This window comes from Heptranchias perlo, chromosome 4 (assembly GCF_035084215.1).
Source record: "Heptranchias perlo isolate sHepPer1 chromosome 4, sHepPer1.hap1, whole genome shotgun sequence".
In the NCBI taxonomy this organism is placed as follows: domain Eukaryota; kingdom Metazoa; phylum Chordata; class Chondrichthyes; order Hexanchiformes; family Hexanchidae; genus Heptranchias; species Heptranchias perlo.
In genome coordinates, this window is record NC_090328.1 from 85,472,762 (window position 1) to 85,499,636 (window position 26,875).

The 26,875-nt window shown below is 44.7% G+C and overlaps 1 protein-coding gene across 1 annotated transcript in view; it reads left to right on the forward strand.

The window, feature by feature from the left end:
• The window catches only part of LOC137321079 (fibrillin-2), a 394,436-nt gene that overhangs the window by 222,436 nt on the left and 145,125 nt on the right, over positions 1 to 26,875 (forward strand). Inside the window, exons 18-23 of the mRNA XM_067983259.1 lie at positions 1,119 to 1,244; positions 5,493 to 5,618; positions 9,585 to 9,704; positions 18,796 to 18,933; positions 20,485 to 20,535; positions 23,819 to 23,944. Of these exons, the coding sequence (XP_067839360.1) occupies positions 1,119 to 1,244; positions 5,493 to 5,618; positions 9,585 to 9,704; positions 18,796 to 18,933; positions 20,485 to 20,535; positions 23,819 to 23,944 (687 nt within the window). The remainder of the gene's footprint in view (positions 1 to 1,118; positions 1,245 to 5,492; positions 5,619 to 9,584; positions 9,705 to 18,795; positions 18,934 to 20,484; positions 20,536 to 23,818; positions 23,945 to 26,875) is intronic.

A 26,875-nucleotide genomic window follows, 5' to 3' on the forward strand; every position in this document is an offset into this window, starting at 1 on the left:
TGTATCAGTACAAAACTAATTTTATTCCACACCAATACTATAGTTGTAAGGATAGATTTGCTGCGGGTGCATTTTGGAAAATTGTTGGCAGCATGCCTGTCATTTTCTGATACTTGCTCACAACCAGCAAGAACTTGGAAAATCTACCCTATTGTGTAAACGTAGCCTAAATTCAGAGTCAGGGCTGACCTAGCATGGAGGATAAGTGCAACATGGACTGGTTGGGCCAAATGACCTATTTCCGTGTTGTAACTTCTATGTATTTCTATAAGACTCCCATGAGGAGGGGGGGTTTCACACAGCTTTGATGTAGAGTTGGCTTGGCCCTTGCCTACCCATTTACACTATACTGGATTGGTGTTGGAGTGAAGTGAAACAGCATTACATCGACTCTAAACTTGTAAGAGTAAAGGCGAGAGACAAGGCTCCCAGTGCGGAGCCTGGCTCAACAGCAGTTCCAGTTCATCGATCTGGTGCCCTGTTGACCCGGAACCAGGAAAGCTTTCCATGCCAAGAAAATAACCTTGTAAAATTTATCATGTAATGTGAGTGGACCCTAAAAGGGAATCATTTGGATATTTAAAAATTATGCATTTAGAGTTTTCCCCGTAGCCGAGTATGTAAAAGCATTGCCTGGGTGGGTAAGGCCAACTGTTGTTTAGAACTCAGAATCATAATTTACCTGGAGTTGATAGTCACTTTCTCAGATGATTGCATTAAAAGTAATTAATAAAATAGGAAAAGTTGTTGTTCTAGATGCTTACTGTGGGGTAATTTTTCAAGTTTACGCCACACATATTGGAAAATTGCAGACATAAACCCCATAATTTTCCATCCATTCATTTTAATGGACAGAAAACTGAGGGCTGTGCACACATGATTTTCTATTATGCACTGCCAGCAGGAGAGGCTCCCAACGGGAACATGAGCTTTTAAAATTGTCCCTGTAGTTCAAGTTTATGCAAGTTTTGTTGTGTATAATACCACATTTACCACAGAAGGTAAAGCATAATTGCAATCCACTAAAACATTATTGATTTTTAAAAAATAATTCTAGTGATCTAAGTGGAAAACATTTGTTTTAAGTATTTATTCTTGTGTTGCTCTTTCATGAATAGATATTAACGAATGTGCTCTGGATCCGGATATTTGCCCCAATGGAATATGTGAAAATCTTTGGGCCAGCTACCGCTGTATCTGTAACATTGGCTATGAGTCTGACATAAGTGGGAAGAATTGTGTGGGTAAGTAAAACTATGAATGTTTGTGCATAAGTTAAAAGCTGAGCAGCTTTCTGTTTTTGTGTTGTTGCTTCTGCCTCTCTGCAGGAAATCACTTAGCACTGGCCAGCCAAGGCTATAGGAGTTGGAGCACCCAAACTTCTAATAAAGGACATTTACTGAAAATCATTTGTGTGAAAGCTGTAGAATAAAAAAATGTTTTTAGTCTGAAGGCTATATAAAGCTACAGCAGAAAAGTTTCTTCACTTATTATTTTATTAGAAAACTGTGGAGATGAAAATACGCTAGAACTAACGTTCCAAATATGATGCTTTGATCGTTCCATTATGTTTGGAAATAAAAATGTGCTCATGCACTTATCGGTTCTCCCAGCTGTGATCTCACTTCCGCTCCTATTCTGTGTTTGCTTCTCCCGCTACACTTTTAATAACCCCCTTGCCCCCTCTCCAGAACAGAAGCACTCACACCCCGCTGGCTGCCAATTTGATCTCCCTGCCAGCTGAAATGGTGGACAAAATTTTGACTTTTTTTTGCTTTACATTTGAACTTTTGAAACACATGAAAAAATTAACTTTATCCTAGTCCTAAAATAGGTGGACCACTGAAGTTGAATGTCTGAGTCCAGATGCAGGTTGGTACTCGGTCTTCAGCTGGACTACCAGAGAAGCTGTTGCACCATGGTCGGAAGCTGTCATTCTGCATGTATCGCTCCATATAGAGCAGTTATAGACCCACTGGTGCCTTAGGCTGCTGTAAATTCACTCTGTTAGCTTGGGAGGATACCAGGAGAGAGTGACTAGAAATTCTGAAAGACAAAAGAAAGAAAAGTTGTGAATTACTATATACAAATTACAACACAATGAACTCCACATTTTGTTTTTGGGAAGAAAGGCCATTTTAACTTATTTAATTGGAGTTATTTTTGATAGCACATTTCTATGTAGTGAGCTAAGAGAAAATATTACTGAAAGTTTTTTTTTCCCTGCACATGTTCGACTCAAAGGAATTCTACATCTGTTTACCATGGAGCCTTGGGAGCCAAAGATCATTCATGCCTTTGGCAAAAAAAATCATTTCCACTGACATTTGTCAAAAATATTGTTTCTGCAAATATTCCTCAAGTTTTTCCTTTCTTAATGTATTTGTTTAATGCGTTGCACTGAGAGTCAGCTGCCAATGTAACAACAGCCAAAATGCTCTAATGTCTATAACATCATTACAAGTGTACCGGGTATTTTATCCACTCTATATCGGAGACTTGCAAGTATCCAATATGTTGAACCCTTTCACAGACATGTTCCATGAACTGGTCACTGGTTTATGGTGAGTGAATAAGTTAAATTCAATTTTTATTACTTGGAATTCCAACATTTTTACTGGTGTTTGAGGATTGTGTTCTGCAATCCAGTCTGTTTTCAGTAAAAACACAAAACCACGGCTTTGGCCATAAAGGATAAAGGAGCTGCTATTTCCCCTAATCAGGGTTATAGTAAATGAATAAGTCAAATTCTGTTTTATTAATTGGGAACCCAGGACTTTTACGAGTGTTTTGAGGATCACATTGTGATTCTGTCCATTCTTTCTCAAGGGCACATCTCTGTCAGAAATTTTCTTTTTGCCTTTTAAAAAAGAAAGACTTTTGTTTATATAGTGCCTTTCATGACCTCAGGACATCCCAAAACGCTTTACAGCCAATGAAGTACTTTTGAAGTGTAGTCACCGTTGTAATGTAGGAAACGCAGCAGCCAATTGGCAGACAGCAAGCTCCCACAAACAGCAATGTGATAATGACCAGATAATCTGTTTTAATGATGTTGGTTGAGGGATAACAAGTGGCCAGGACAAAATAGTGCCATGGGATCTGTTACGTCCTCAGTCATTACGTCTGCACTGCCTCAGTACTGCAGTGGAGTGTCTGCCTAGATTTTGTGCTCAAATCTCTGGAGTGGGAATTGAACCCACAACCTTCTGACTCAGAGGTGAGAGTGCTACCATTGAGCCACAGCTGATACCTACATATACATTGCCTTTTTTCTGTGTTTTGCATATTTCCACTCTTTTTTAATCCTTTTTTTTCCTGATGCTGGCGCTGCTGCTTATTCAATGCTTTTCCAGCTCATTCTCCTTCTTCTGGGAAGGAGGGATGTCCTGGGCTACAGAGCTCTTCTTGGCTGTGAGGTCCACTATTCCACCATCACAGAATGCTCAATTTTGTGTCCGGTTACGATCCTGTGACGTTTTACTGTGCTGAAGGCACTATATCAATGCAAGTTGTTGTTGCACTTTCTGATCCTCCAACTAAGAGCTAGAAGAATATACCCAATGAAGTAGAATAATCCAGCTGAATGGCAGTTGAGACTGGCATTGAACTCCCACTCTCTAAAATGAGAGTCAAGCAGTTTGTGCTTCAGTGGCCAACAATCTCATACAGTTTGGAAAACTAACCACAGTCATTCTTTGACATTTTTTTATGACGTTGAGGTTTATCTGTGTGTAGGTAGTTATGGTGTCAATTGTACATCTATTATAAATTTTGATGTTGTGTTCATTGAAACTAACAAAATGATGTTAAACTTCCGATAATTTGATGTTCTGTGAACCCTTTTATATAATTTACAACACACTCTCATTAAGTTATTGGAAATTGATTCCAAAATTCATGGGCTTGATTTTAAAGTAAAAAATGGGTGAGTTGGGGTTGGGGGGGCATTGTCTATTGCCACCATTTCAGACCCGCCTCCAATTCGCCCATGTCCGGTTTTCACGGGGGTGGGACGAAGAGCGGGTGGCCAACCCGCTCCCAGGAGGCGGGTCGGGCCTTAAAACCTTTCAAGGAGGCTTCAGACCTCCATTTTTCACTAATTCCCCATTTGAACCCCAGGGGGCCACGATTCGCGGGCTTTCGGTTTTACGCCTCATGAAAGGAGGTGAGAAAGCCCAAGATTGCAGGTAAGTGCCTAGAAAGGCACAGCTTGTGGGCCGGGAGGAGCAGGAGTGCTTCCCCCAGGCCCAACAAGCCTACCTGCACCAAACCCCCCCACCCTAACAAGCCTATCTGCACCAACCTCCCCCCCCACCCCGATCGTGGACCCCCCCCGATTGCGGACCCCCGACCCCGATGCTCCCCCTCCGACCCCGATGCTCCCCCTCCGACCCCGATGCTCCCCCTCCGACCCCGATGCTCCCCCTCCGACCCCGATGCTCCCCCTCCGACCCCGATGCTCCCCCTCCAACCCCGATCCTCTCCCTCCGACCCCGATCCTCCCCCTCCGACCCCGATCCTCCCCCTCCGACCCCGATCCTCCCCCTCCGACCCCGATCCTCCCCCTCCGACCCCGATCCGCCCCCTCCGACTTGGACCCCCGACTCCGACCCCCGACCCCGATCCTCCAATCCCGACCCCGATCCCCCGACCCCGATTCTCCGACCCCTGACCCCCGTCCTCAACTTTCACGGATCGCAATGACCCCCAATCATGTCCACTTGTGCCCACCCGTGCCCCTTGCCCACCCGTGCCCCTTGCCCACCCGTGCCCCTAAGACTTATCTGCAGACTTACCTGCAGATGTCTTCTCCCTGGCTGGTCTCCTGTCCGACTGAGACCAGCCTGTCAATCAGCCGGTCAGTCAGATGGGAAACAGACAAAAAAAAAAGACGTCCTTATGTCAAAATTGTAAGGAACGTCCGGAAAACCCGAACTAATGGGTTTCCTGACCTCAAATTGACCCTCCCGCCCCCTCCGTTTGAAAATTGAGCCCCATGTTATATTTAGTGTCACATAATGTGACATTCATTACAGCGCACAACTCATTACAATAAGTAGAACACATGGCTTTGGCTTCTGAACTCTGTGTTTTAATGAAGAGGATTAAATCGCTTGGTTCTCTTTCATGACCTTTCTTTGACTGGTTCACTAGCTTTTAAATTATAACATGATTAAAATATATAACAATGAACAGCAAGCAAGAGTTTATGATCCTTGGTGTAGCCCCATCTAGAAATAATATATAAAGATATTTAAACTGCTAATTGATTAATACAGAAATTTGGCTTGACAAAGTCCGCAATAGATCATGAAGCAACGTGCAAAACTGTACCAAACCATTCTTATTAGATGTAACCAAATATGGGTTGGAAATAATCTATGCCTGTGTTTGTGATTAATGATTCTCCTAAGATTCTTTAATTCTTATGTGAATAGTGTTTTGGTGTTTCTCTTCTCCCTGTCATTTGTACCACTCTTGTCTTCTAGACATTGATGAATGTGCAGTTAACAGGCTTCTGTGTGATAATGGCCTTTGCCGGAACACACCTGGCAGCTACAGCTGCAGCTGCCCAAAGGGTTACCTCTTCAAACCAGACTCTGAGACGTGTGAAGGTGAGGATATTAATGAATGCACTCAATTGAAAATGACATCTAACCTTTATAGTAATTTGGCATCAAGAAATATCAAGCACTTGCTTTGCAAGGTACCGCCTGCCCAAATCACTTACAGAGGAGTGCTTTTGCACTGCAGCAAACCAGAGCAAATCCCACAATATATGCTGTCCAACAATTTCAAAAGGAGTGTTTGAAAACCTAGAGTTGATGTAATTGGTTGCCATTTTTTCCAGACAATATTGAATTGGGCGGCTTCAGAGGTTACCTCCAGTGTTGCAGGCAGAAAAAAATTACTACCATGCAAACCTTTTTAACACCTCATGGTGGGAAAACTTCTACATAGATGCCTGCCCAATGGCATTTGCTCATTGTCCTGTATTTTTCACCAGCTGCCAGAGGTGCACAGTGGGCATTTGCTTGCCCCTGAAAGTATGTGACCATCGATGTGTTTTTAAACAGGTCCTTATGTTTGAATGGAAGCAAAGGCACAGAAATACAGCAGAACACTGGGAACAGCACCTCATTGCCATCTAGGTGCCAAAAAATATACTTATTACCATGCCAATGTCTTATTGATTGTGTCCCTTCCATTGGTCGTACCAACCACAAAAGAGAAAACTCAGGTTGTAGAACCACTGACAGTAACTACTCTCAGTTACGACCAGTGGAAAAAGTCAATCAGTAGTTAGTAGACAAATTTGTCAGATAGGATTAATGGTCTCAGGAAAGTCACACTTAGCATTGCACTGGTTCTTCAGCAGTTTAGTATGTTGAATTTGTCAGTTTGGTCGGAAATTAAAGATAACACTTAATGTGACAGATGTGATTTCCTATTGTTATTGTTGAACCGTCTCTCCCCCATCACCAGCCCACCTCTACAGACAATCCAATCCTTGAACACATTAAAATTGCCCGTTTCACTGTAGTCACTGTATTAAAACATATTCTGAGAGGACCCAATAGCTCAGTGTACAAATGCACCACCTGGTCTTGAACTACACAGTACAGACCAAGATGGCCTCAAATTCAATCCCTGGTGTGTGATGAATTCGCCAATTTTAGCCAGAGCAGTGCTAAGACCCTCGTTGTCACCAGGACGGAAAAAACTTAGCTTTCTGATTGTTATTGAGTGATTTCTACAAAAAAATGCTTGTGGATATCTGTTAAGGATAGGTTCAAGCTCAGATATGGTTCTCCCCTTGGTTAAATAGTCTGTCAGCACTCTGGGCTAGATTTTCCTACGCTATACCACCCAAAAATGGGAATTATCGCGACCGAAAGTGAAGGGTAATAGGGCAGGAAGGCCCACCATCTCAGAGCAACCCTGCTAATGTGCCAGGAATCTTCCTCATCACTCTCCAACAGGAAAGTGGAGCAGGTGCCCCTTGTCTGCCCTGCCACATGTAACTGATGGTGCGGAGGTGGATCCTGGGAACCCCGCTGATTTTCCTGCCTCCTGCTGCTGCTATGACAAGGACTACCAGGGGAGCGATGGGATGACAGAATACCTGCTGAAGGTCCTTTTGGAGACTGAGAGTCTATGTTAAACCGTACCCCATAGATGAATCAGCTCCTTCAGGAGAAGAGGGAATGATAGAAGACACTTTTTTAAAAAAGTGTTCTGAGTAGAATATTGTTGTTCCCCACAGATGCTGTTATTTTGTTAAGAATTTTCTCAAATTCCTCAAAATCTTGTTTCCCATGTGGTTGACTCACTGGAGCTGAATCAGGGCACTGTGGTTGGGGGAATTTTAATTTTTTTAGTCTGGACAGTAAAAATTTTCCCAAATGGCACAACTGAACTGATGTAAAACAGGTGTCTTTTGATGTGTATTTCCAGGATATCTAGCATTTTGTAAGTGGTAAACCAAAAGGTACTTTTTCCTTGTTTCTCTAATGTAACGCACACATGTAATAAGAGCCCTTACGCAAACACTAAAACCGTCAACTGAATTCCTGATTTGTAACAGATATTGTATTTGGTCACAAGATAATGCCTGCTTGAGAAAGGTTACAACACAAAGTTTTGGTGTGGTTCTGAGGTTTGGTAAATCTGAATGGAAAACTATACTCCATGTATATTTTTGGGTTACCCAGTAGCAGCTAAAGCCCATTTGCAATTCTCATAGTTGAGTTATCCTTTGCTAAATGTCCCAGAGCATGCTGAAACAGCAGTTTTCCATGACTGAAAGGGATACATTTAATATTAAGTCATACTATTCACTAGAATTGTCTTTAATCCACTTGATCTGCCAGACAATTTCAATTTTCCCTTCTGTTCAAGGTGGAAATTCTCATCATGTGCCATATCATTACTGCCTTCTCCTCCCTGAGAGCAGCTTCCCTCAGAGCTTATGGCAGTCACAAAATTATAGCAGGTGGACTTGAGTGGCTCGATGCTCAAACTAATTCACCTCTGGCTGGGATTCAAGCATTCAGCTTATCTCTTGATCCAGTGTGCCCTCAAGCTCAGTTTATAAACAGTTGCTGATGATAGAGTCATCTTTAAGCATACAGATTAGGGGTGTCCCGCATAACTGAAAAAGTTAATATTGCCCTTGTTGATTCCCACAAGAATACAGATACATTAAAAACTCACACAAAAAAAAACTTCTTCCACGCAAGGAACTGAAGCAGAATGATTCTAAGCATGGGGTCAGGTTTTCAGGTTTTACACAGACTGACAGCCTGAAATCACTCTGAACTGATGGCATTTTAACTGAGGGAATTTTAACCTCCCCATGACAGGAGGAAGAGGGTCGGGGGCCGGGGGGTGAGGTGGGGGGGTTAAATTCCTAATAAAATGAAACCCAAACCCAACCCGCCGCGAGCGTGCCTACTGAGACAGGTTGAGAGGCAGCTGAGTAAACCGCTCTGGAGAGGCGGGTTAGTGATTTTAATATTTAAATGAGGCAGTGTTCCTCAGATTTTGGCAGCCATTTAAAATTAACACTGGCCGGCCGGGTTTCCCACGGCTCGGGAAACTCGGCAGCTGAAGGGAGGCGGGAGCTGCCAGCTCCAGCAGATAAGTGCTTTTCCAGCACTATTTGTGGGCCAAGAGGAGGAGCAGTCCTTCCCCCGGCCCCCCAAGCAAACCTGCCGCAATCTTCCGACCCCCCCCCCTGCATAATCCTCCGAGCCCCCGTGATCCCGCCAGGCGACCCCGCAATCCCCCCAAGCGACCCACCGACACCCCCGCGACCTGCAAACCCCCCTCCTACCCCACCCGCCAAACCCCTGCGATCTGCCGACCCCCCCCAGTGGGGAGATATGTCTCCCAACCCGCAATATCTTCCCCTCCCCCTCCACGATTTCTCCCTCCTTGCTGCCGCGTTCTGAACCCCCCCCTCACCGATCACCTTGATTGCTGGGGACCATCCCCAGCGGTCCCTGGTTGCTTCCTTCTACAGTTGGCTTTCCTGCCTGATAGCCAGTCAGTCTCTGGCTGGCTGCCGGGCTGGAAACAGTAAAAAAAATTCTAATGAGGTCCTGCCTTTAAATTTGGCAGGACCTCCGCTTTCCCGGGATTTCTGGGTTTCCCGGTGGCTGACACACGTCCCTGCTCCCTTCCCGCCTCCCTGAAAATATCCGGGCCCCCCTATTTGATACAATAAGTGCTTCAAGGAAGGCACATGTTAAGAGTTAAAAATGTTACTCCCCATCTTTTGTAATACGTGCACCCTTCAATACTGACGAACTTTTCCATGGCCACAATCGCCAATTCTTCAAAGAGGGTTTTATGCACAAAGAAACTAAAATTTCAACAACATAACATTGGCAGCCCTGATAATATGGCCTCCAACCTTCATGGCACTGCCAACGCATCATGTACTAATCATCAGAAGTGCCATAGAAACATTTAAATGAGCTGTCCTTGTATTATTTATTGCATTTTTTGTTATTTGACTGCATGAGGATGTAAATCTGTAACCATATTTAAGAGTGGCTGTTCTGTTTCTCCAGATGTTAATGAATGTGAGAATAGCCCTTGCGTTAATGGAGTATGCAGGAACACAGCAGGCTCATTCTCCTGTGAGTGCTCTGCTGGTAGCAAGCTGGATCCAAGCAGAACTGTCTGCATTGGTAAGATAGACAATTTCATGTTTTTTCTGAAACCAAAGATCAAAGAACAAACTCAAAAGATTTCAGAGTTGAGAAAATAAATTAGATTCTAGCCTTAAATTCGGCCAGAAATCGCGCAGAACGGCGAGGCAACGCTCACTGCAGCTCTTGCAAATTAAATTAACGAAAATACCTACTGCGGGCTCTGTGGCATCGAATTGCTTGAATTTGAACTTTAAACAAAATATGCACCATCAACCCAGTCTGTGAGGAGAAGACACGCCCACAAAATCTGTCAGGAAGAGAAGTCACGCCCACAGATTCAGGCTGCATTGCTCAAGCAGGCCCATTATTTTTAAACAGATTGGTGGGGATGTTCTTCTCAAATGATGTTACATTTAATGTATTGCAATGCCTTATGATGAGGTTATTAAAGTGTAAAGTTCTGGCATTTAAATATTACTTGCACCACCATTAAGTTACCTTTTCTCTTCACTACATTTTTCACAATTAGCCATGAGAAAATAGAAACCTTTTCCTTTCTGACTCATGCAGCCTTTAATATATCAGAGTTTTAAATTAGTTTTAACAATCAATTTGACAAATATTGATTTGGACCCTTTTAAAGTGTCAAACTCAACAAAAACAAACTATTCCATTTGCAGTATAGAATTTTGTTAATGGTTCTGCATCATATCCAACAGAGCAGCAATTGTTCATTGGTAAAATATATGTACCTTTCCATAACCCAGGCTAGTCCAATTTATTTTCCTGAGAATGTTCTCAGCAGTGCAAATTAGCAACCTGTTAAGATGCCATTAGAAATAATTGACTCCACGTAGAAGCCAGTCCAGGCTTGACACCTTCACATCCCTGAAACTCATTAAAGGGGGTGGACTATCTTATTTTCTTACTTCCAAGCAGAAAAGTTCTGCACGTCATGGCAAAATGTCATTATTACTGAGTATTGGTGGTATTACATTGTGCCTGGTATACGTTTAAAGCTGAGTCGGATTGTGCTGCTGGGTCATAGTGGATCTTTGAGGAGCTGCAGGTGGTGTTATAATGACAGTATATCAATACTCAGGTAGCACAATGATGCACTGTGTTAAAGCACCAACCCACTTAAATCCATTTATAAAATCTTCATAACTAATGACTCTATGTCATAAGTACAGAAGTGAGTGGGAAAAATATGTTTAAAAATAGGGTGCTATCCTTTCTTCCCCCTGCCCTCACAATCCGTTCCACTGGCTTTTACAGGGTCCCCACTCCAAAACAAAAAGGGGGCAAGCACTTTGATGGGAGTGTACTATCGACCCCCAAACAGTCAGGGGGAGATAGATGAACAGATATGTAGGCAAATCTCAGAAAATTGTGCAAATAATAGGGTAATAATAGTGGGGGATTTCAACTTCCCCAATATTAACTGGGATACTCAGAGTGTAAAATGCTTAGAGGGTACAAAATTCTTAACGTGCATCCAGGAGAGCTTTTTGAGCCAGCATGTAGAAAGTCCTACAAGAGAGGGGGCGGTACTGGACCTAATTCTAGGGAATGTGGCCGGCCAAGTGGAAGAAGTGCTAGTAGGTGAGCACTTTGGTGACAGTGACCATAATTCAGTGAGATTTAAGGTGGTCATGGAAAAAGACAGGGAGGGGCCGGAAATAAAGGTTCTAAATTGGGGGAAGGCCGATTTTAATAGGATAAGGCAGGATCTGGCCAAAATGGACTGGGATCAGCTGCTTGTAGGAAAATCCGCATCGGAGCAATGGGAATCTTTCAGAAGGGAGATTGAGACCATACAATGGCAACATGTTCCCGTAAAGGTCAAGGGTGGTTCCAAGAACTCCAGGGAACCTTGGATGTCAGGGGATATACGAGAATGGATTCGGAAAAAAAGGAGGGCTTTTGGCAGATACAAAAGGCTAAGGACGGAGGAAGCCCTAGAGGAGTACAAAAAGTGCAGGGGGATACTTAAAAAGGAAATTAGGAGATCAAGGAGGGGCCATGAAAAAACACTGGCGAGCAAAATAAAGGAAAATCCTAAGATGTTTTATAAGTATATTAAGGGTAAGAGGATAACTAGGGAAAAAATAGGGCCCATTAGGGACAAAAATGGCAATGTGTGTGTGGAGCCGGAAGATGTAGGAGGGGTTCTAAATGAATTTTTTGCATCTGTTTTCAATATGGAGAAGGACGACGTAGACATAGAAATACGACAGGGGGACTGTGATATACTCGAACGTATTAACATTGAGCGGGAGGAGGTATTGGCGGTTTTAGCAGGCCTAAAAATGGATAAATCCCCAGGCCCGGACGAAATGTATCCCAGGCTACTGTGTGAGGCAATGGAGGAGATTGCGGGGGCTCTAACACATATATTCAGAATGTGGAGATGCCGGTGATGGACTGGGGTGGACAAATGTAAGGAATCTTACAACACCAGGTTATAGTCCAACAAATTTATTTTAAAATCACAAGCTTTCGGAGATTATCTCCTTCGTCAGATGAATGAATGAAAAGGTTCTCAAATCGCATATCTTATACTATGTTGGGACAGCATCACACCAATCAAAAGGTGTCGTTGTTATTCAAACAGGCCAGTCACAGAGAACAGCACGTCCCAGTACACTAGATATACATTGTGTCTATTACACAGGCAGGCAGAAAGAAACTCAAAATGGCAGAGAGGGAGAGAGAGAGAATTTTAAAAAACATATAATTTTTTTCCCCCTTTTTGCTGGTGGGGTTAATTGTAGCGTGACATGAACCCAAGATCCCGGTTGAGGCCGTCCTCATGGGTGCGGAACTTGGCTATCAACTTCTGCTCGACGATTTTGCGTTGTCGTGTGTCTCGAAGGCCGCCTTGGAGAACGCTTACCCGAAGATCGGTGGCTGAATGTCCTTGACTGCTAAAGTGTTCCCCGACTGGGAGGGAACCCTCCTGTTTGGCGATTGTTGCGCGGTGTCCGTTCATCCGTTGTCGCAGCGTCTGCATGGTCTCGCCAATGTACCATGCTCCGGGGCATCCTTTCCTGCAACGTATGAGGTAAACAACGTTGGCCGAGTCACAGGAGTATGAACCATGTACCTGGTGGGTGGTGTCCTCTCGTGTGATGGTGGTATCCATGTCGATGATCTGGCATGTTTTGCAGAGGTTGCCGTGGCAGGGTTATGTGGTGTCGTGGACGCTGTTCTCCTGAAAACTGGGTAACTTGCTGCGAACGATGGTCTGTTTGAGGTTGGGTGGCTGTTTAAAGGCGAGCAGTGGAGGCGTGGGGATGGCCTTAGCGAGGTGTTCGTCATCATCGATGACATGTTGAAGGCTGCGGAGAACATGGTGTAGTTTCTCCGCTCCAGGGAAGTACTGGACGACGAAGGGTACTCTGTTGGTTGCGTCCCGTGTTTGTCTTCTGAGGAGGTCTATGCGATTCTTCGCTGTGGCCCGTCGGAACTGTCGATCGACAAGTCGAGCGTCATATCCCGTTCTTACGAGGGCGTCTTTCAGCGTCTGTAGGTGTCCATCGCGTTCCTCCTCGTCTGAGCAGATCCTGTGTATTCGTAGGGCCTGTCCATAGGGGATGGCCTCTTTGACGTGGTTGGGGTGGAAGCTGGAAAAGTGGAGCATCGTGAGGTTGTCCGTGGGCTTGCGGTAGAGTGAGGTGCTGAGGTGCCCGTCTTTGATGGAGATTTGTGTGTCCAAGAAAGAAACCGATTCTGAGGAGTAGTCCATGGTGAGTTTGATGGTGGGATGGAACTTGTTGATGTTATCGTGTAGTCTCTTCAGTGATTCTTCGCCGTGGGTCCATAGGAAGAAAATGTCGTCGATGTATCTGGTGTATAGCGTTGGTTGGAGGTCCTGTGCAGTGAAGAAGTCGTGCTCGAACTTGTGCATGAAAATGTTGGCGTATTGGGGTGCGAATTTGGTCCCCATGGCTGTTCCGTGTGTTTGGGTAAAGAACTGGTTATCGAAGGTGAAGACATTGTGATCCAGGATGAAGCGGATGAGTTGTAGGATGGCTCTCTCTCTCTGCCATTTTGAGTTTCTTTCTGCCTGCCTGTGTAATAGACACAATGTATATCTAGTGTACTGGGACATGCTGTTCTCCGTGACTGGCCTGTTTGAATAACAACGACACCTTTTGATTGGTGTGATGCTGTCCCAACATAGTATAAGATATGCGATTTGAGAACCTTTTCATTCATTCATCTGACGAAGGAGATAATCTCCAAAAGCTTGTGATTTTAAAATAAATTTGTTGGACTATAACCTGGTGTTGTAAGATTCCTTACATATATTCAGAACCTCTCTGGCCACAGGGGATGTGCCAGAGGACTGGAGAACCGCTAATGTAGTACCATTATTCAAGAAGGGGAGTAGGGAAAAACCGGGGAACTACAGGCCAGTGAGCCTAACATCAGTGGTAGGAAAATTATTGGAAAAAATTCTGAAGGACAAAATTAGTCTCCACTTGGAGAAGCAAGGATTAATCAGGGATAGTCAACATGGCTTTGTCAAGGGAAGATCATGTCTGACTAATTTGATTGAATTTTTTGAGGGGGTGACTAGGCGTGTGGATGAGGGTAACGCAGTGGATGTGGTATACATGGATTTCAGTAAGGCCTTCGATAAAGTCCCGCACAGGAGACTAGTCAAGAAGGTACGAGCCCATGGAGTCCAGGGTGCCTTGGCACTTTGGATACAAAACTGGCTTAGTGGCAGAAGGCAGAGGGTGATGGTCGAAGGTTGTTTTTGTGACTGGAAGCCTGTGGCCAGTGGGGTACCACAGGGATCTGTGCTGGGGTCCTTGCTGTTTGTGGTCTACATTAACGACTTGGATATGAATGTAAAAGGTATGATCAGTAAGTTCGCTGATGATACAAAAATTGGTAGGGTGGTAAATAGCGAGGAGGATAGCCTCAGTCTGCAGGACGATATAGATGGGTTGGTCAGATGGGCGGAACAGTGGCAAATGGAATTTAACCCGGAAAAGTGCGAGGTGATGCACTTTGGAGGGACTAACAAGGCAAGGGAATACACAATGAATGGGAAGACCCTAGGCAAGACAGAGGGTCAGAGGGATCTTGGTGTGCAAGTTCACAGATCCCTGAAGGCGGCGGAACAGGTAGATAAGGTGGTAAAGAAGGCATATGGGATACTTGCCTTTATTAGCCGAGGCATAGAATATAAGAGCAAGGAGGTTATGATGGAGCTGTATAAAACACTGGTTAGGCCACAGCTGGAGTACTGTGTGCAGTTCTGGTCGCCGCACTACAGGAAGGATGTGATCGCTTTGGAGAGGGTGCAGAGGAGATTCACCAGGATGTTACCAGGGCTGGAGCGCTTCAGCTATGAAGAGAGACTGGGAAGATTGGGTTTGTTTTCCTTGGAGCAGAGGAGGCTGAGGGGGGACATGATTGAGGTGTACAAAATTATGAGGGGCATAGATAGGATGGATACTAAGGAGCTTTTTCCCTTCGTTGAGGGTTCTATAACAAGGGGGCATAGATTCAAGGTAAAAGGCGGGAGGTTTAGAGGGGATTTGAGAAAGAACTTTTTCACCCAGAGGGTGGTTGGAGTCTGGAACTCACTGCCTGAGAGGGTTGTGGAGGCAGGAACCCTCACAACATTCAAGAAGCATTTGGTTGAGCACTTGAAATGCCATAGCATACAAGGCTACGGACCAAATGCTGGAATATGGGATTAGATTAGACTGGGCTTGATGGCCGGCGCGGACACGATGGGCCGAAGGGCCTCTATCCGTGCTGTATAACTCTATGACTCTATGACTCTATAATCTAGAAAAACAAAGAGGAATCTAGAAAAAAGCATAGCAGCAGAGTCTAAACACAAGTCAAAAATTCTTTCAATACTACAACAGTAAGAGGGCAATCAGAAGTGAAAGCACTAAAAGATGCAAACTGGCCTGAAAGTGAGGATGAACATAAAATAGTAAATATTCTGAATGGTTACTACCTCCATGCCCTCTCCAAACAATGATAACCTAAGAAAAATCAGTGACTTTGACATAAATGAGTTGGAAGTCCTAGAAAGGCTAAAAGGGATCAAAACAAATAAGTTCCCAAAAATAGATGGTATTTATCCTAGAGTGCCAAAAAAGACTAGGGAGGAGATATGTAAGGCACTGACAATCATTTTGAGGGAGTCACTGGACACTGTTGAAGTACCATAGATTGGAAACAGACCAATGTGATGCTCATATTCAAAAAAGGGGATAATGCAGACAGAGGCATCTACAGACTCATTAGTCTTCTATTCCATGGAAAATAATGGAAATGATTGTCATGAGTAAACTTAAGGGTTATCTATAGCCTGTCTAATAGCAGTCAATATAGATTCAGATGGTGAAGATACCTGATTGACCAACCTCCTCGACCTCTTTGAAGGAGTGACAAACCAGTTGGACTGTGGAAAGTCCTACGATGTGTTGTACCTTGACTCCTAAGAGGCAGGTAACACAGTTCCACCCAAAAAGCTATTAATTTAATTCTGAGCTTCAGGATAAACCCTGGGAATGGATAATAAATTGTCTGAAGGGTAGAAATAATGAATATTCATTAAACCAGTTATGTCTGGATGGGGGATGGAAGTACTAAGTGGGGTGCCTCGGGTTCAGTGTTGGGGCGACTCCTGTTTCTAATTGACGTAAATGATCTGGATTCAAGAACTCAATGCAAAGTGATCAGACTTGCAGATAATACCAAACTAGGAGGGGCAATGGAAAATGATGGAGGCAGCTCAGAAATTACAGACTGAGTTGGATAAAATATGTAAATGGGCAGAAAATGGAAGATGAAATTTAATGCTGACAAATGTATAAGTACTTAACACATAGGAAGAAAGCATAAGTGATTTTAAAAAAGCGAATAAGGTGTTGAAATAGCTTACAATAAAACCGAAAGAGACTCAACACTCAACATTGCAGAGCAGCAATCAACAAAGTCAATAGAACATTCGATTACGTAGCCAAATGCCAGTCAGAGGAAGTTGCAATCAAATGTAATGTTCTGGCCAACCCTACTTTAAGTGCTCATTCTTGTCGCTGAGACACAAGAGTCAAGCTTTACAAGCAGTGCAGAGAAGAGCCAATTGGCTGATCCATAGGCCCCGATATTTGTGGGGAGGGAGCGGGGGCCGCTATCAACGGCCAGGAAAAGCAGAGGTCCTGCTGAATTTAACGGCAGAACCTCATTTGAATTTTTTTTCTCCGTTTCCTGCCCGGCAGCCAGCCAGATTGAGAGGCTGGTCGCTGCCGGATGGGAAGGCCTGCTGCACAAGGCCGCAGCTGGGGACCGGAGAGGAGGGTGGGAGGGAGGGAGAGATTGCGTGGGTGGGGTGGAGAGATCACAGGAGGGGGGAGACGTTGAAACGCAGGGGGATCGGCAGATTGAGAGGGGGAGAGATCACCAGTGTGGGGGGGTGATTGGCCAATTGTGGAGGGGGCTCAGCCGATCGTGTGGTGGGGGGGTGGTGGGGGCTTGGCCAGTCGTGCGGGGGGAGCAAGGCTGATCGCGCAGAGTTGTGGAGGGCTCGGCTGATCACATAGGAGTTCAGCCAATCGCGGGAGGTTTGGAGATCGGGGGGGGGAGTCGGCCGATCGCAGGGAGGGAGGCAGATCGCGGCAGGTTTGCTTTGGGGGCCGGGGGGCAGTGCTTCTACTCCTCCAGGCCCACAAGCAGTGCTGGAAAAGTACATATCTAGTGGATCCAGCTGTTCTCGCCTCCCTTTAGCTGCTGGTTGCGGCCCACACCCATTAAATCCACATGGCTGCTAAAATCTGAGGTGTGCAGTCTCATTAACATATTCTAATTACAGATCCACCTCTCGAGAGCAGGTTACTTACCCGACTCCCAATCTGCCCGGGCTAAACTGGAAGTAGGTGCGTTTGTGACAGGTTGGGGTCGGGTTTCCCATTTTAAAGAATTTAAATCCCCATCCCCCCCCCACCTGTCCTGGGGGGTAAAAGTTCCCTCCCCCCCCCCCCCCCACATAGTGTCAAAAGTCTGAGTTATAAGGAAAACCTGAGGAAACTTGGGCATTTTATTCTGGAAAGGATGCCATCTGAGAGGTGATCTTATAGAGATATATCAGGTAGTTGAGGGAATGGAAAAGGTAAATATTACTTTAAGTTAAATAGTGAGAGTAGGACAAGGGGACATAGATTCGAACTAGTAGAAGGTAAATTTATGAATAATGCCAGAAAATTCTTCTTTACACAAAGACTGATCAACTTATGGGATAAAGTTCCAGGAAGAGTAGTGGAGGGAAAAACCCTGGAATCTTTTAACAGAAAATTGGATGTTGAAATGGGAAGGATCTCTCCGGGTGGATGAACTAAGATGGGCCTAATGGCCTTCCTCATCTATCATTGTCTTGTGATCTTCTGACATGTAGACATCAGTTGACAACAGAATCAGGCGTGATTGTGATGCCTTCTGTGGTTAAATAGCCAACACTCACCATCAATATTCACATGAAAAATGGCCACTTAGGTGAGGTACTGTGGGCTGAACATATCTATGGTACTGTGCCCAACAAAGAGAGCAGTGCCTTCAGGAGAGTAGGAGAAAAAGGGTGGAAAAAAATTACTTTTAGATTTCTATTTTCATTTTAGTAAATTCCAGACAGCCCACATAAAAAATTAGATTGTGAAGCCCGAAACTGAATAGGTGACAGCCCTATATTGGGTCCCAGACTTAGCTTTGCTGCTGAGAGCAGGTGATAATCTGAATCTACGTATCTTCCCAAAAAAAGGAGAGAAAATTATTATCAAGCCTGTCTTGTGCAGTTCCTTGTGGTTGCCTCAGAACAGTAATGACAAACAGCTGGGAAAAATTAGAATAATCCTTACACACACACAAATCTTTTTTTTGAATTCTTTGGACTATTTCTGGGCAGTTCTATAAATTTTGCTAACACATTACGTGGCCAGTAGAGCAACACATACCCTTCTCAGAGTTGAGTATGAGGATGTGTTGGGTGCCCACTTATATTAAGGTCAAGCTCAGGACATTTTGAGATATTTGCCAGTAAAAAGGACTCCATTTTTCTTGGTAATGACTTGAATTTTCTCACAATTTACAACAGACAGTGTGAAAGGAACTTGCTGGTTGAACATCCAAAACAGCCGCTGTGAAGTGAACATCAATGGAGCCACACTAAAGTCAGAATGCTGTGCTACTCTGGGGGCTGCATGGGGCAGCCCTTGTGAACGCTGTGAACAAGGTATTGAAAAACAGAGTAAAAACAATTAACATTATGAAAATATGTTGGAAATTGAACTCAGTTGATTGTGCAGAATTTTTAAAGTGAGGACTACTTCCTTAAGCCAATTTCCTGGATTAGAATAACAGCAATTTGAAGTCAGTCTTTTTATTTTTGGCACCACACCAGCTGATTAGGATTAAGTTTACTGCAGGATTCCTTACGAATAACAAAATTAGTTGTTTAGTAAATTAAGCAGAATATTTCCACTATTTTTTTACTTTTGAACCTTTAACATCTTTCCCTAGCTTGAGAACCAGTGCTTTTCAGAAATTCTGCTTAAAAAAAAGTAAATCATGAGTGCCTTGATGATATGTGATATTAGTAATGAATGCATTAACCATTTGTATGAACTTCCTCTGCTATTTTAATGAAGGTACTAACCCAATTAAATGTGTTAACGCCTCTCAATGAATTTTCCTTACTAATATTGTAAAGCATGGTTTCAAGACAGAAGTGTTTAATATGTGTTAGTATATCTGTTCCTTTCTCTCTCATGTACTTATCTAGCTTCGCCTTAAATGTATCTATGCTAGTCGCCTCAACCACTGCATGTGGTAGCAAATTCCACATTCTCACCACTCTGAGTAAAGCAGTTTCTCCTGAATTACTTATTGGATTTATTAATAACTATCTTACATTTATGGCCCCTAGTTTTGGACTCCCCACAAGTGGAAACATCTTCTCTACGTCTACCCTATCAAACCCCATCATAATCTTACAAACCTCTATCAGATCACCTCTCAGTCTTGTCTTTTCTAAAGAAAAGCACCTCATCCTATTCAGTCTTTCCTGATAATTGTACTCTCAGTCCTGGTATCATCCTTGTAAATCTTTTTTGCACTTTCTCCGGTGCTTCTATATCCTCCTTGTACTATGGAGGCGAGAACTGTGCATAGTCTGCTAAGTATGGTCAAACCAAGGTTCAATATAAGTTTAACATAACTTCTCTACTTTTGAATTCTGTTCCTCTAGAAATGAACCCCAGTGCTTTGTTTGCATATTTTATGGCTTTGCTAACCTGCATTGCTACTTCTAATAATTTGGGAATTTGTACCACTAGATCCCTTTACTCTAAGGAGGGAATTTTAACCCCCCAGGATGGGCGAGGAAAGTAAAACAAACTTCCCACTATCTCCTCCTGGTGGGAAAGCCACAATGGCTACCCCATTCCGGCCACCAATTACAATTGATGCCATCGGACCCTAACTTGCATTTAAAGAAGGAACCCGCCAGCTTCAGGTGCTCAGAAGAACAAGTTAAAATTGAAGATAGCAGGAACAGTGTGAGACATCGACGGGTCAGTCTCCCGGCCGATTTTAACTGCCCGCTTACCCAGTTTCCGCTGGGTGGGTAGAGTTAAAATCGCCCCTTATGTTTTTCATCAAGAAAATTTGCACAAGTAATGATATTTAAAGATGGAATGAATATCATAAACTGAAAATTAACTCATTTGTGTGCCTGACGAGAGTGGAATTTTATTTGTACTTTAACTTGTATCTTTATTTGCAGATACCGCCTGTCCAAGAGGATATGCAAGAGTTAAGGGTGTAGCCTGTGAAGGTAAGACTATTTTACCCTTTAAAAAAATTATTGATACAGTGACACATGTTGACACAGAAGAAAGATTTCAGTTCAGAAATAGGAAAGAAAGTGATAAAGAAAGAAAAGAAAGAACTTGCATTCATAGAACTCCTTTCATGCATTGAGGACATCCCAAATGCTTCACAGTCAATGAAGCACCTTTGAAGTGTAGTTACTGTTGTCATGTAGGCAAACACAGCAGTCAGTTTACACACAGCAAGCTCCCATAAACAGCAGTGAGATAAATGACCTGATAACATGTGTTAGTGATGTAAGTTGAGAGATAAATGCTGGCCAGGACACCAGGAGAACTCCCCTGCTCTTCTTCAGAAAGTGCCATGGGATCTTTTATGTCCACCTAAGAGGCCAGATGGGGCCTCATTTTAACATCTCATATGAAAGAGGTACCTCTGACAAAGGAGCATGCCCTCAAGACCACACTGAAAAAGTGTCAACGTAGATTTATGTGCTCAAGTCTCTGGAATGGGGCTTGAATCCAATAAGTATTGAAAATTCTAAGACAGAATGGAATGAATACAATATTTGCCATCATCACAGTTTGAATGGCCCTGGGAGAGAACCCACAGTGGATTTACCACCAAATACGTCAGCGACTACCACCAGGTTTCAGATTTCTAAATAGAGTTAACACCCTCTCAACGCAACCGCCAGTAACCCTGAAAAATAAGCAGATGAGGTCCGCCAGGCAGATAGTGAAATATTCATATATATCAGCTCTTGTAGAGGAAAATAACAAAAACAAATGAAGATGGTGATAACTCACCCATCCCCTTGAGGTGTTAAAAATGATCATCTACTCTGTCAAAATTTTGTCCCATTCTAGTGTGATTCTGGTTTACATGGTAAATGTAGAACTGAATTTAATTGTTCTTTCATTTATTTTTCAAGTTTATTACACAGCAGAACCAAAGGAAAACTAAACCTTATACAGCCTAGTTCTTTTTTCTAGTTTGATTTCTATTATGTATCACTTGTAAAGGGAAGGAGGCTGATTTTATAAATGTGCAGTTTTTTTTAATTCATTCATGGGATGTGGGCCTCGTGGCAAGGCCAGCATTTATTGCCCATCCCCAATTGCCCTTGAGAAGCTGGTAGGGTGAGCAGCCTTCTTGAACCACTGCAGTCCGTGTGGTGAAGGTTCTCCCACAGTGCTGTTAGGTGGGGAGTTCCAGGATTTTAATCCAGCGATGATGAAGGAACGGTGATATATTTCCAAGTCAGGATGGTGTGTGACTTGGAGGGGAAGGTGCAGGCAATGTTCCCACGCGCCTGCTGCCCTTGTCCTTCTAGATGATAGAGGTCGCAGGTTTGGAAGGTGCTGTCGAAGAAGTCTTGGCGAGTTGCTGCAGTGCATCTTGTAGATGGTACACACTGCAGCCACGGTGCGCCGGTGGTGGAGGGAGTGAATGTTTAAGGTGGTGGATGGGGTGCCAGCCAAGCTTTGTGCTGGATGGTGTTGAGCTTCTTGAGTGTTGTTGGAGCTGCATTCATCCAGGCAAGTGGAGAATATTCCATCACACTCCTGACTTGTGCCTTGTAGATGGTAGAAAGGCTTTGGGGAATCAGGAGGTGAGTCACTCGCCACAGAATACCCAGCCTCTGACCTGCTCTTGTAGCCACAGTATTTGTATGGCTGGTCCAGTTAAGTTTCTGGTCACTGGTGACTCCCAGGATGTTGATGGTGGGGTTTCGGCAATGGTAATGCAGTTGAATGTCATGTGGAGTTGGTTAGACTCTCCCTTCTTGGAGATAGTCATTGCCTGGCATTCGTCTGGCGCGAATGTTACTTGCCAGTTATCAGCCCAAGCCTAGATATTGTCCAGGTCTTGCTGCATGCGAGCACAGACTGCTTCATTATCTGAGGGACGAGGAACCTCATCTGCTGGTCACACAAATTGGGGAATGGCAGCCACACTGGGAAATTAATGCATGAAAATGTTTAAGAAAGAGTGATTAACATAATACTGTTTTTTTATTTTACTGATAGTTTAAATATATATGTCAACAACATGAAATAGGACTTTTTTCACCCTCACTAGCATGAGGGTCATAAACCAAACTGTTTGACCTCATACCCAACCTGGCCTGAAATCACCAACTCAGAATTGAGCAGGGATCAAACCTGGGACCTTCTTGTTTTAATGGACCGTTATTGTACCACAGGGAGTATTTACCAACTGAGCCATTGAGGAAGCAAATATATTCATTCCTGGGGCTTGATTTTAAAAGTAAAAACCAGTTGGGTTGGGGGTGGGGGTGCATTGAAAATTGCCACCATTTCTGACCCGCCTCCCACCCGCCCATTTCCGATTCTCATGGGGGCGGGACGAGGGCCGGGCGGCCAACCCACTTCCAGGAGTCGGGTTGGGCCATAAAACCTTTCAAGGAGGCTTCGGGCCTCCATTTTCACTAATTCCCCATTTCAACCCCGAGGGGCCGGGATTCCCGGGCCTTCTGTTTTACGCCACGTGAAAGGAGGCGAGACGGCCCGATGCTAACAGGTAGGTGCCTAGAAAGGCACAGCTTGTGGGCCCAGAGGAACAAGAGTGCTTCTCCCAGCCCCAACAAGCCTACCTGCACTGCCCCCACCCCCCCTCCGGATCGCGGATCCCAACCCCCGATCGCGAACCCCCGACCCCGACCCCGATCCTCCCCCTCCAACCCCCGAACCCCATCCCGATCCCCCGATCCCAATTCACCCCCCCCCTCCCCGACACCAATCCTCCCCCTCTGACCACGACCCCGATCCGCAGACCCCCGCGATGACCCCCGATCCTGGCTCCCCGCCCCTGGGACTGACCCCCGATCCCATGCCCCATGACTCACGACCCCCTTGCCCACCCATCCATGCAAACAAAGATTAACCTGCAGGCTTACCCTGATTGGTCTCCCGTCCGACTGAGACCAGCCTGTCAATCAGGCGGTCATTCAGACACGAAGCCGACAAAAAAATTTGAAAGACATCCTTATCTCAAAATCATAAGGACGTCCGGGAAACCCATACTAATGGGTTTCCTGACCTCAAGTTTTCCCCCCCTCCCCCTTCCCAGCTCCATTTAAAATCACCCCGCCTAGTGTCTGTGTTTGTTTCACTTATCAGGATGTGATTGTGAAATTGCTTTAACTGTTGTGTCTATTTTTTTTTAAATCATTAAGTTGTAATAATTTTACTATAAGCCAAATAAAAGAAATGGTAAGGGCCAAAGGTTCAGACCTCACTCTCTTTTGTATCTTTGAACAGATGTGAATGAATGCATGGTCTTTCCAGGCATTTGCCCAAATGGGCGGTGTGTGAATACTCAAGGGTCGTTCCAATGTGAGTGTCCTGAAGGGCTGACCAGAGATGGCACAGGCCGAATTTGTGTGGGTAAGAAGAAATTATCTTGTTCTCCTTTAAATATAGTAAAGGTTTGAGTAAAATCAATGGGCTAGAAATTGGGCCGTCTAGCACCCGCTATTTCGGTGCTATGCGGCCTCCCGAACATCCAAGATGGCATCTTGGGACTTAATGCTCCACTCAACACACTGTCTTAACCACGACCATCTGAACATGTCTTAGAGTGCCTGGAGGACCCCCCGACCAGTGCTATTTAAAGGGACCATGAAGGGTTTACAGGTTAGTTGCTGGATTATTGCTTCTGGCTGCTGATGCATTTGTACCTGTTTTTGGAGGTCTCCTATACTTGAATACTTGAACAAGGGGACGTAGCCTAACATTTAGAGCCAGGACGTGCAGGAGTGAAGTTAGGAAATGCTTCTACACGCAAAGGGTGGGAGAAGTTTGGAATGCTCTTCTGCAAACGGCAGTTGATACTAACTCACTTGCGAATGTTAAATCTGAGATTGATAGATTTCTGTGAACCAAGGGTATAAGAACATAAAAACATAAGAAATTGGAGCAGGAGTAGGCCATTCGGCCCCTTGAGCCTGCTCAGCCATTCAATCAGATCATGGCTGATCTTCAACTTCAACTCCACTTTCCCGCCCGATCCCCATATCCCTTGATTCCCCTAGAGTCCAAAAATCTATCCATCTCAGCCTTGAATATATTCAATGACTCAGCATCCACAGCCCCCTGGGATAAAGAATTCCAAAGATTCACACTACATGAAGAAATTCCTCCTCATCTTAGTCTTGAATGGCCGACCCTGTATCCTGTGATTATGCCTCCTAGTTCTAGTCTGTCTAGCCAGGGGAAACAATCTCTCAGCATCTACCCTGTCAGGCCTCCTCATAATCTTATATGTTTCAATGAGATCACCTCTCATTCTTTTAAACTCCAGAGAGAATAGGCCCATTCTACTCAACCTCTCTTCATACAACAACCCTCTCATCCCAGGAATTAATCGAGTGAACCTTCGTTGCACCGCTTCTAAGGCAAGTATATCCTTCCTTAGATAAGGAGACCAAAACTGTACGCAGTACTCCAGATGAGGTCTCACCAATGCCATGTACAACTGCAGTAAGACTTCCTTACTCTTGTACTCCAGTCCCCTTGCAATAAAGGCCAATATGCCATTTGCTTTCCTAATTACTTGCTGTACCTGCATACTAACTTTTTGTGTTTCTTGTACGAGGACACCCAAGTCTCTCTGAACACCAACATTTAATAGTTTCTCACCATTTAAAAAATATTCTGTTTTTCTATTCTTCCTACCAAAGTGAATAACCTCACATTTCCCCACATTATACTCCATCTGTCACCTTCTTGCCCACTCACTTAATCTGTCTATATCCCTTTGCAGACTCTTTGGGCTCAATATTCAATTGGAAGTCTGGGTGCAGTGGGGGTGGGAGGCTTCAAAAATTGGGAATATGCCGAGCAGGTAAGGAAGCCGGCTCCAATCCGCCGACCTCCGCGTTTCACACAGAAGCATCTGTGTGCGCGCTTCACGAATCCGGAAGTCCCACTGGCAATTAAAACCGACGGGCTGATATTTAAACCAGTCATTAAGATATTTAATCTTGTTAAAGTACTTAATTTTATGTGATTGAGGCAGGGAAAGGATTTTCATTCTGCCTCAGCATGTTTGCTGTGCAATGTGAAACACTCCATGTTGAAGGAGCCGTGTTTCAGCCAGCAGCGATTTGGACATTTAAATGCCTGTTTGACAGATGGGGATAAAAGGTGACTTATTGCAGCTGGGCACTCAGTTCTCTCAGACAAACTTTTGGCTGGGAGATCTGTGTGTTTAGACTGAAAATTCTTGGTTTCCACTCAGAATTCTTCTGTTTACACATATTTACCAACCTTTCGGACCCTCTCAAACTGACAACATCAGGATGGGGGGGCGCAATGGCTGCATTCACCACTACATCTGAGGAAGAGCAAGATCACCATCCTGGCCAGGCACGACATGCACTTCCACCACTTGGGGCTACCCAACACAGTGCTGTGCCACAGGCACCTGCACAAGAGCACAGAGGGCAACAACAGAGGGAGCGACGTCGCAGGAGGCACTACCCTCGCCAGAGGGTCCACAGACCGAGGCTCAGATTCCTGGACCTCTCTGAGGAGCAGTGCATACGGAGGCTGAGAGTGAGTCGCCGGGTGGTCGCAGATATCTGCAGCCTCCTTCATGCTGAGCTGCTCTCTCTGGGCCTCGCAGCATCTCATTACCCATCGCTGTTAAAGTGACCACTGCCCTCAACCTCTTCATCTCTCGATCATTCCAGGGTGCCACCGGTGACATCGCCGAGGTCTCTCAGTCGTCTGCACACAGTGCATAAGGCTGGTCACTGGCTTGTTTTGCAGGGACTCGCAATACGTCAACTTCCCCATGGACGCCCTCAGCCAGACGGAGAGGTCAGTGGGATTCCACTCTGCGGCTGGCTTCCTATGGGTACAGGGTGCAATCGATTACACGCATATAGCAATCCAAGCACCTCCATACGAGCCAGAACTGTTCATCAACAGAAAGGGTTATCACTCCATCAACACTCAACTCATTTGTGACCACCGCAAAAGATTCCTTGACGTGTGCGCCAGATTCCCTGGCACCTACCTCGATTCCTTCATACTAAGGGAATCCAACATCACGAGCCTCTTCCACGCAACACCCTTAAGGGCTGGCTCCTCGGGGACAAGGGATACCCTCTGCACACGTGGCTCATGACCACACCTCTGAGGAACCCCATCAGCGAGCAACAGTATCAATGTAATGACAGCCACATCGCCACCAGGTCTATAATTGAACATGCGATAAGGCTGCTCAAGATGCGATTTCAGTGCCTCGATCGTTCTGGGGGAGCGCTTCAATACTCACCAGCGAGAGTGGGTCGCTTTATAGTATTTTGT